Here is an 11696-nt window from a genome sequence, read left to right as displayed (position 1 = left end):
CAAGGCAGGTGGATCACATGAGATCAGGAGACTAACCTGGTCAACATGTCAAAACCTGGTCTCCACAAAAAATTCAAAAAATTAGCCAAGCATGGTGGTGTGCGTCTGTGGTCCCAGCTACTCGGAGGCTGAGGCACACAAATGGCTGAACCCAGAAGGAAGAGGCTGCAGTGAGCCGAGATCACACCACTGCACTCCAGCCTAGGCAACAGAGTGAGACTCTGTCTTAAAAAAAAAGAAAAAAATATATATATACATAACAAAATAATCATATATATGGAGGGAAAGAGCATGTAAAGGTAATTATGTCATTATAAAAAACACTATAAATGCACTTTTTTCTCAACTGATTTTTTGAAAACTGCATAAAAATATATGTATATAATGTATAAGTTGATCCTGTAACACAGAAGTTTAATATATGTATTTTGACAATAACAGGAGGTGGTACATGATCACAGATGCTAATAAAAATGGTCATAGCTGCTGAAGTAATCCTTATAATAATGTATTGTTGGATTTGTAATATTAATAGATGTAATATATATACCCCAAAACCAGGGGAAAGAGAAATAGTCATATAGGAGTAACATCTATGTATATTTCACTGGACTTAAGCTAATATAAATCTGAAACTAATTCTGATCAGATGTGTATGGCAAACCCTAGAGATGTGTATGGCATGTGTATGTATGGCCCTAGATGTGTATGGCAAAACTTCTAAACACTCAAAATATACAGCAAAAATTAAAGAAAATGTTGGCCAGGCATAGTGGCTTATGCCTGTCATCCCAGCACTTTGAGAGGCCAAGGCAGGGACAACACTTGAGCCCAGGAGTTTGAGGCTGCAGTGAGCTATGATAGTGCCACTGCATTCCAGCCTGGGTGACAGAGAGATAACCTGTCTCTAAAAAAGAAAAATAAAATGCTATTTAATATATTAGAGACTACTCATTAAATGCAAAAGAAATCAGTAAATATCATGCTGGCCATCTTTTCAAATACCCCACTTACAATGGTCCCAGCATAATTGGGGTGGCCCCCAAAGCTGAGGATTGGGTCTTCCCGCAGTTCTGCAGGACCAGGTGACACGACAGTGAACAACCACACCATCAAGACTGTCTCAGCCTTCTGCACCAATCCTGAACCCCATTCCTGCAGACCCTGGGCCAGGACCTAAACCAAAGCTGCAGCTCGCTGGGGCAACATTGATTGCCCAAGGTGAGGACTAAGCACAGATAGCCTAGTGGCCCTGGTGCAGAACCAGGATTGGCTGCTGAATTCTGAAAACCAGGACTTGGTTCAACATTTACATTTGATAGATGCCTTGATTCCCATTTTGTGTTTGTGAAAAGTGTATGTGTTTACTTTTGCTGTAAAACATAATCACTAATAATATGCAATAAATATTTTCTTGAAGGAAAAAAAAAGAGGAGAACAAGCATTTGAGTACTAATGATGATTCCAGGATGCACTGTAGAGAAGTGGGGAATGAGACAAGAGAAGGAAGCCTATGCAGGATGCATTCATAAGTAGATTCCCACTGTGGGCAACTATGTTTACTACTACTGGGGACCTCTAAAAGATGGCATGGAAACCATTATCCCACTCGAAGGATAACTTTCAAATATCCAGTTGTATAACTTCTCTGGTCTGCAGGGAAGCTGGGTAGGCACCCTCGAATTCCCATACAGGGGCATTAACTCCATAGCACTTCAAGCAGAGAGCCTCAAGCAGGTGCTTATTGCAGGATTCCTGATAGTGGCACATGCTAGAGAATGATGTGTGCCCAGGGAATATGGATGAGGTCCTGACACCTTCTGCTACCCACCTGCTGGTCCCTGATTGGTTTCTCTCCCCTTTGGCTTTCAGCAGTTCAGCTTATTTTGCCACTTCTCACAGTCCTTGATGCAGTTCTTCTCTTTGCTCCATCCAGAAGAACTAGTATCTTTCCAATGACCTATTCATTCTAAAATGGAACCACTTTATTGGTTGTAATTAACAACAACTGTTAGTTCCTTTGTGGTTTTTATACCTAAAAAGTTTGGCGTATACAATCAAAACACTTATTGACGAGACTCGAATACAAAGTTATATTTATTTTCAACAATGAAAACAACACAACAAAGTGGAGTCAATCCACTAATTTTTTAAATCTAACACAATGCTTAGCATAAACAATACTCAATAAATAACACATTAACCAAGTAACATTATTCTTAACACTCTCTAGAGTTGTGTGCGCGTTTTAAGGAAAACTGAGGGGTAGGTAAAGAAAGACATCCGGCAGACTTGACTGAGAAGGGCTCCAAAAAAAGAACAGCCAAAGAGCAGGGTACCCAAATACCAAGTTAGCAAAATGAATACAGCATTTTCAAAGCAGTCTAGAAATCAGAGCTCACTGGGGGAAATGACAAGGGTTTGGGGATAATCCATGTTCAAGGCCTCATAATTAAATCTTCTCCTATTTCTAGATTCTTTATTTGGAATCTATCCCAATCTAAAGGAGCTTCTGCCAAAGGACAGGAGATTACTTATGCTGCCTGAAATGGCCTATGCCTCCTAAATTTCCTTTCACTTTGTCACTAATATAGCAAGGGTTCCATTCCAACAACGGATTACTACTATGTAGACCAACTCCTGTCTGATTTAGATCTTCCTTTCATAAACACATTGATACTTGTTCAAGGACAGCTGTAAATACATCCAATTTCTTTTCTTTTTATCCCCCTCTACAACTCTGCTTGGCTACAAAAATCTAGGACTCACAGAGCAACAGCAGCGATGGTCAGAAAATAAGTGCCAGTTCCAATGCAAGAACTCTCTAAAGTTCATTGGTCACAATTTTTTTTAACCACCTCACCTACCATGACTTTTTGCTTTTCTCATTATCTTGCCAATTATTTCTTTCGAAATTCAATCCTCCGAGCTACATTCTGAGCACCAAATTTTTTGACCAATGCCTCTCTGGTATCCTCATCATCTTTTTGCAAATCTATGTCATCTTGTCGGGACCAAATGGGATATCCATCAGCTCTCTGACCAGACGCTAAGAAGGCGGAAGTAGCCTCCAGCTCACCACTATTTTTTAGGAAGGCCTGTGTAACTGTTGATAGATCCAAGTTAAACTTCTCCATTAACTGCCGAATGATCTTAATGGCAGCTCCCACCTCTGGTTGAGAAACTTTTTCTTCTTCTTCTTCTTCCTCCTCATCAGGTTGTGTTTCTGAGTCTTCCTCAGGCGTGGGTGGATCATCATCACACATAGTTATATGTATTTCAAAATCAGGAGGGCTCTCATCCACCTAGACAGAATGATGAGTAAAACCAGCTCCTAATCACCAAGTCTTGAATTCTTACAATATCTGGTCTCTTCCAACTATCACCCCCTTGCCCTCTGCATTCCAATCACACTGGACTTCCTTCAGTTCCTCTTAATATGCTGTGTTCCTTCTTACATTTATTCATGTCAGATGTGTATGTATATGTACACGCGTGTGTGTGTGCACGTGTGTGTGAGGGGTAGGGGGAGTATATGTGTATATGTGTGTATAATTGACTATAGTATTCCAATAGAATATTAGAAGCTACATTGAATATGAAAAATATATGTATATATAAAGAGAGAGACACATATATGTGCACACACGTTCATTAGATTTGTTAAATGTTTGACTTCACTCTCAAGACTGTAAGCTCCTAAGGGCAGGAATTGTATGTTTTGTTCACCACCACATCTCCAATACCCACCAATGCCTATACATAGTAAGTACTCAAAAAGCACTGCTGTATGAATATATTAGGGCTTCCAAGCTATACTGGTTATACAGATTACAAAGCATGCTATATGAGAAGAGGCCTAGGTAGGTCATGTTTGAGAGCTGAGTGTCTGAAGTTTATGAAAAATGAACCAAATATCAAATAATAAAACAGACTACAAAAGGCAACAATCCCTAAATCCTGCCAATTCCTGTGCATCCCTTCACTCACCAATTACGGAAGCTTTAAATTATTTCCCTTGTTTGGACTGAAGCCTAACCATTTTTCTTTGTTAATATGAATTTTCTTTGTTAATTCACAAGACCCTTTATCATGGAAAAATATATACACATAATTTGGACCTTTAAAAAACTTATCATTATTGTATGGCTCCTGTCTTTCTCTGTAGCTATTATTAAATATCAGATTCTAACAGAGTAATAGAAGCTAGACTGAATATGGAAGAGCTAAAACATTTTTAAAAAGCTCAAAGTACACAAAAAGCTAAATTTGCTTGATAAAAAAAATTACTATAAGTAGCTGGGCATGATGGCACATGCCTGTAATCCCAGTTACCCGGGAGGCTGAGGCAGAAGAATCGCTGGAACCTGGGAGGTGGAGGCTACAGTGAGCTGAGATGGCACCACTGCACTCCAGCCTGGGTGACAGAGTGAGACTCCACCTCAAAAAAACACAAAAAGCGGTGGCTCACGCCTGTAATCCCAGCACTTTGGGAGGCCAAGGCGGGCGGATCACGAGGTCAGGAGATCGAGGCCATCCTGGCTAACACGGTGAAACCCCGTCTCTACTAAAAATACAAATAATTAGCCAGGCATGGTGGTGGGCGCCTGTAGTCCCAGCTACTCGGGAGGCTGAGGCAGGAGAATGGTGTGAACCCAGGAGGCAGAGCTTGCAGTGAGCCAAGATCGCACCACTGCACTCCAGCCTGGGCAACAGTGCAAGACTCCATCTCAAAAAAATAGAAAAAACAATTACTATAAACTTTTTGAAAAATATATTGACATTAAAGTACTCAAAGTGGGATGCTTTATACTGTTTATACAACTGTCCCTATTCTACCCAATTTTTCTCCCTTTCCCCCTCAACTTGTCCTGCCAAAAACTAAAAGCTTTGTGAAGCAAAAGCTTCAGGGCAACATGTCTGAAGCCCAGATCAGTCCCATTTTCCATTTTCCCTTTCCATCTAGAACTCCTCTCTCACTTTCCTGAGCCCCAGGTAGATGAAAAAGGTGTACAGGATAACCAGTTTCAAAGAAGAATGAAAGTAGGGAAAAAAATAATGAGTAAATCTAGTTAACATACCACAACCTCCTCAAACTCCCGGGTGGCTTCCACAAGCATCTTTTTGACTGCTTCTTCATTCTCCTGGATTTCTTCCTTCACATACTCTTCTTCAGGCAAATCTGGAGTTCTCTTATTCTGTGGTTCTGTTAAAGAGAAGAATAGCACAGATTAGCAGTAGCCTCTTTTACATAAACCAAAAATATATTTGCTGTGTGAGCTCTGGGCCAGGAGTGAGCCTGGACTTTTTTTTTTTTTTTTTTTTTTTTTTTTACTATCAGAAGACATCTGTTCTTGATTCAGAAGGGTAAAAAAAGCCTAGGACGTGCTCATTCACCCATTTCTATGCTTGCTTCTGAAAAGATGTACTATCCAAACGATGATACATTCTTAAACTCTGACATATAAAAATGCTCAAGTTTAATTCATTTTTTGCTTTGTATTTACAGACTTTGCAAATTAACAAAAATGTGTCATAAATTGGGTTCCTTGGGAAGCAAATTCTGAGATGGAGATGGAAATTTAAAGAATTGGGGAGTGATTTTGGGAAAACCTTTGTGGAAGAGAAGGAAAGCAGGAGTGGGCAGAGAGAGAAGCTGACTTATCAAAGAGTTTCAACAAGACCTCAGCCAAAACCATGGGCAACTCTGGAGCTAGGAAGGCCCTTCAGAATTGACCAAGCTGGGGCCAAGGAGCAGACTTTGTAACTCTGCAAATATCAGTCACCGGATGGTGGCAGCCCTAAGAAGACAGGAGTCTGGGCAAGGCAGCTCTCCTAGCAGCCAAAGGCAGATCTGGGCCATGTACCACAATCCACCAATATACCATCTACAAAAAGGAGGGCCTCCTAAATTTAAACATCCTGTTCCTTCCCTTTACATTTTGTTCTCTGAAGATTTAACTCTGCTCCTTTTCTACTTACTAAAACATACTACAAAGGGGCAGCAAGAGGGAGTTTTTCGTGATGGAATTGTTCTAAATCCCAATGTGGGTGCTGGTTACAAAAATTTACCTATGTTAAAACACATTTAACTGGAAAAGAGTACAGCAGTTCCTCAAAAAATTCAATATAATTTCATGATGACAACCCACAAGGAAAAAGAAAAAATTAAACATAAAATTACCATATGATCCAGCAATTGCATTTCTAGGCATATACCTAAAATAATGGAAAGCAGGGTCTCAAACAGATACTAGTTATACCCATGTTCACAGCAGCATTATTCAAAATAAACAAAAGATGGAAATAAGCCAAATGTCAATTGATACATTAATGGAAAAACAAAATATAGTATATACATACAATGGAATATTATTCACCTTTAAAAAGGAATCAAATTCTGACACATGCTACAATACGGATGAACTTTGAAAATATTATGTAAAGTGAAATAAGCCAGAAACAAAAGGGCAGATATTACATGATTCTACTTGTATGAGGTATCTAGAAATATTGAATTCATAGAAACAGAAGGCGGAATGGTTGTTTCCAGGGGCTAAGAGGAGGGAGAAATGGGGAATTAGTGTTTAATAGGCATGTTTCTGACCCCTAGAAGCAGAAAATAATAAAAGGCATGGAGTTTCAGTTTTAGAAAATGAGTAAGTTCTAGATACAGATGGTGGTGACAGTTGCCCAACAATGTGAATGCACTTAATAATGCCACTGAACAGAACACTTAAAAAACTATCTGAATTGTAAATTTTACGGTATATACATTTTACCACAATAAAAAATAAAGTTTTTAAAATGCACATAATTTTACACCATAAAAAGTTAATTTTACTGTATGTATTTAATAAAATTCTTAAATAGTAACTAAAAGAGGCTTATCTTTGAGAGATACATGCTAAAATAGATAAAATGATATGATGTCTGGCATTTGCTTCAAAACAGTCCAGGAAGTTGGGATGAAAAGTATAGATTTTAAAAACGCCATGAACTAAAATCAGGTGAAGGTGGGTGATGGGTACATGCAGTATAGTTCATTATACTATTCTGTATTTGTAAATGCTTGGAATTCTCCATAATAAAAAGTAAATTACTGTTCATTCACATAATGAAATACAGTGCAATCAATTAGAAAAGAATGAGGAAAAGCTTTGTGCAGACACACAAACACTTCAAGATAAATAATTAAGTTTAAAAAAAGTAAACCACAGATTAAGTTGATGTCTAGTGTGCTAGTATTACTATGAGCAAAGGGGACATGCAACAGACAAGAGACGGTAATAGAGGCTGCCTCTAGGAAAGGACCCAGGGAAAAGGATATGTAAATAGGGAGACTGCCTTTTCAGTATGTACCCATTTGTACTCTGAGTATATCTATGGGATAAATTCCTAGAACAAAACTGCCATGTTTAAGGGAATATACATTATAAATGTCATCAGATATTGTCAAAATGCCCCCCAAAGAAATTGTATCAATTTCTATTAACAACATAGGAGTATACTTGTTTTCCCATACACTAACTTTGGATATTACCCATTGTATTGACTTTTGCCAATCTTATAGATAAAATATAACATCTCCTTGCTCTAATTTAGTTAAAAAAAATAAATAACTTGGGGAGCTTTTGTTCTATTTTGTATAATGGAAGCTATCTCAATTCATCAAATAAATACAAAACAATTCCAACACACATATTTATTATCTCACAGGTCTCATGGGTCAAAGTATAGCTTATACTGACCCTAGGCTCAGGGTCTGATTTACGTTCTTTCTTCTTCTTTTTTTTTTTCCGAGATGGAGTCTGGTTCTGTCACCCAGGCTGGAGTGCAGGGGCTTGATCTCAGCTCATTGCAACTTACACCTCCCCGGTTCAAGCAATTTTCATGCCTCAGCTGCCTGAGTAGCTGCGATTACAGGCGCATGCCACCATGCCTGGATAGTTTTTGTAGTTTTAGTAGAGACGGAGTTTCACCATGTTGGCCAGGCTGGTCTTGAACTCCTGACCTCAAGTGGTCTGCCACCTTGGCCTCCCAAAGTGCTAGGATTACAGGCATGAGCCACCGCACTCGGTCTGATTTACTTTCATTTAATAACAGACTATTTCTTCATTTGTTTATCGGCCACTTATTTATTTCCTTTTCTCGGAACTTCCTGTTCCATTTCCTTTTCTCACTTTTCTATTAGTTTTCTTTTTACTTAATGACTTCTTACTTAATGACAAAGAGCTCTTTAGACATTAAAGAAACTAAGTCTATTGCAGTGTATTGGGAATGTTTTTCCAGCATGCCCTCTGACTTTATTTATCATGAGAAGTTCTTAATTTTCAGGTAATCAAATATATAAAACTTTTTCTTTGTCTTTTTGGCTTCATAACTTATCACCATGCTAATATTTTTACTTTTTTTCTTCTGGCAAATCAGGCAGCATCCTGAACCACAAATGGTTCAGAGCAACTCCCACCATACTGATATATTCATTCATATCTTCTCTTACTCATTTTAGAATTTTTTAATTTTTACATTTAAATATCTGATTATCAAAAGATTACTTAGACGGGTAGGATGAATCCAGCTTAATTTTGTCCCAAGTTCCAAATGGCTTGCCAACAGCCCCAACATCACGGATTTAAAAGCAAGGCCCAGACACAGCATGGTGGCTCACACCTGGAATCCTAGCACTTTTGGGAGGCCAAGTCGGGCAGATCCCTTGAGCCCAGGAGTTCGAGACCAGCCTGGGCAACACGGCCAAATCCTGTCTCTACAAAAAAATACAAAAATTAGCTAGGTATGGTGACGAGTGCCTGTAGTCCCAGCTACTTGGAAAGCTGAGGTGGGAGGATCCACTGAGCCTGGGAAGTCAAGGCTGCAGTGAGCTGTGATCGCACTACCGCACTCCCGCACTCCAGCCTGTGTGACATTGCAAGACCCCGTCTCAAGATATATAATAAAATTAAAATAAAATTAAAATAAAAGCAAGGCCATACATGATGACATACTTCACCCATACACATAGCCCTAACCTCATCTGCTATAATTAATTCTCCCTCCTACTCCATTAACAGCCACTCTGTTCTCTTTGTGGCTCCAAACACACCAGCCATACTCCCACCTAAGGGCGATTGCCCTGGCTTCTTCCTCTGCCTGAACACTCTTCCCCAGATATCCACCTGGGTTGCTCTTTCACTTCCTTCGGTCTCTGCTTAAACATCAGCTTATGAGAATGACCTTCTCTTATCATCCTATAGGAAAAACCTCCTCCCCAACCCTTACACTCTGAATTATTTTTCTCTATAGCCCTTACCACTCCCCAGCTAGCAAGTTATAAGCTCCATGACCACAGGGACTTTTATTTATTGTTATATTCCAGCAGGACCACAATGTCTGGCACTCAAATATCTGCTGAATGAATGAAGCTGAAACGTCACTTTTACCAAAACAAAATTCCTACTAAGCATACTGAACAGGAGAAAAAGATTTTACTCCCCAGACTTCAAGTGTTAAATGGAGTAGTCATACAGGCAAAGAAAAGGTGGGAGGATTACGGAGGGGGAGGAGAAGCAGCATAACTCTTTAAACAAAAGGGTCTATCGGTTTAAGTTATCAATGCCAGATACGTCACAAGTACATCTTAACAGCCTCGCTCTGTATCCTAGACATACTGAACCCCAATTTTCAATTCAATTGCATTAAAAACTCACTTCACCTAAGCAAGACCAGGAAGAGACCTTCCAACTGCCAAGAACCTTCTTAAGTCCATAGGCATTCAGTTACGCCAGAGCATTAAAGTAAGTCTGGTACGCCTTTATACTGAATCTACCTGAACATAACAGCAATCTTTTTTAAAAAGGAGTCTGTGGAATATCTCTTAAAAGAAACACAAGAAGCCAGTTATCCCGTGGGTAGCTGGTGGACAGGAAGGACGAGATAATTTTTTTTTTTTTTTTTTTTTTTGAGATGGAGTCTTGCTCTGTCACCCACGCTGGAGAGCAATGGCGCAGTCTCGGCTCACTGCAACCTCCGCCCCCCGGGTTCAAGCAATTCTCCTGCCTCAGCCTCCTGAGTAGCTGGGACTACAGGAACTCTCCGCCACGGCCGGCTAATTTTTGTATTTTTAGTAGGGGCGGCATTTCGCCATGTTGGTCAGGCTCGTCTCGATTTCCTTACCTCAGGTGATCCGCCCGCCTCGGCCTCCCAAAGTGCTGGGATTACAAGCTTGAGCCGCCGCGCCCGGCCGAGAATTTTCTATATACTTTTTGTAACTTTTGAATATAGAACCATGTCAATATTCTAGTCAATGGTAAAGTAAATTAAAACTAGACCAAGAAGCTGGGTGTGATGGCTCACGCCTGTAATCCCAACACTTTGGGACACCGAGGCGGGAGGATCGCTTGAGCCCAAGAGTTCGAGATCTGTCAGGGCAACACAACGAGACCCCCATCTCTACAACAATTTTTTTTTTAATTTAGCGGGACGTGGTGGCGCGGGAGTGTAGTTCCAGCTACTTGGGAGGCTGAAGCCGGAGATTCGCTTGAGCCCAGGAGGTCCAGGATGCAGTAGGTCGTGATCGCGCGGCTGCATCACAGCCTGGGCGACGGAGCGAGCCCCCACTCAAAAATTAAAAAATAAAAACGACGAGAGGCCAGACGTGGTGGCTCACTCCTGTAATCCCAACACTTTGGGTGGCCGAGGCAGGAGGATCGCTTGAGCTCAGGAGTTCAGACCAGCTTAGGTAACACAGACCCATTGCAAAAAAAGAACAATAATAAACAACAAGGGAGCGAGGAGGCAAGAAAATGGTGCAAATTTACCCGGATGTCAACAGGGGGCGGGGCCGAGCGCTGCTACCGAAGATGCCAAGATGGACGCCAGGCAGCCAGGAGAAAGACCCCAACCCCACCCGCGCAGGTATCCGCGAGGCCCCGCGCTCAGCCTCCTCACCCCCGCTATCCGCGGCCTCCGGGTCCTCCTCCGCCTTCCGCTTGAGCTTCTGGGAGGAGGGGCTCACCGGCGCGTCCCCCAGCAGGTACTTATGCTCCTGGCCCCGCAGGTGCTTGAGGTAGCGGTCCTTCAGGGACTGCCACGAGTGCTGCGTGAGCGAGCTCTTCTCCATCGCTTTCCACAAGGCGTTACCGGTGACGGAGCTGGGCGAGCGGGCATTTTCCTTCACGTAGGTAAGGATGGCTACGTCGTCCGCATCCGTGAAGGCGATCCGCCCCGCGAGCCGCTGCGGCTCCGGCTCCGCGGCGCCCTCGGCCAGGGCTCCGGGCTTTGCTTCCGAGCCGGTGTCCGCCGCCGAGGCGGGGCCCAGCCGATAGGCCTCCAGCTCCAGCCTCTCGTTGCGCTCCACGCAGTCCAGGATGTACTGCGTGGAGATGAAATCACCCGAGGCCTCGGCCAGCGCCTCCCCGGGCTGGGCCAGCAGCACGGCCCCGGGCTCCTGCACTCGGCACACGGTGCCGCCGCCGTGCAGGATGAGCGTCGACAGCCGACGCTTGGCCGGGCTGGGCCGCACGTAGAAGGACATGGAGCTGCCGTCGTCCCTCACGAACAGAGTCGAGGAATGGGTGGGCCCGTTGGGGTCTTTGCCCAAATCCATCGCCTCCGCCATGTCTGACGCCGAGCACTACTAGAAGAGCTGCCCCCTCGCGAGCGCCTGGCACACAGAGCTCAACTGACTGAGCTGTCAC

At 42.3% G+C, this 11696-nt stretch overlaps 1 protein-coding gene across 1 annotated transcript; it reads right to left on the bottom strand.

Annotated features, from left to right (window-relative positions):
• Positions 1–2079: 2079 nt before the first annotated feature.
• On the bottom strand, positions 2080–11691 carry TERF2IP (TERF2 interacting protein). The gene is given in 3 exon segments (NM_001280213.1): positions 2080–3305; positions 5082–5206; positions 10948–11691. Coding segments are annotated over 3 exon segments (1200 nt in total). The 5' UTR covers positions 11618–11691; the 3' UTR covers positions 2080–2900.
• Between the last annotated feature and the right edge of the window lie 5 nt (positions 11692–11696).

The sequence above is a fragment of the Pan troglodytes genome, chromosome 18 (genome assembly GCF_028858775.2).
Source record: "Pan troglodytes isolate AG18354 chromosome 18, NHGRI_mPanTro3-v2.0_pri, whole genome shotgun sequence".
Taxonomy (NCBI): Eukaryota; Metazoa; Chordata; class Mammalia; order Primates; family Hominidae; genus Pan; species Pan troglodytes.
The sequence above is the reverse complement of the archived record's forward strand: the minus strand, read 5'-3'. Positions and strand labels throughout refer to the sequence as shown.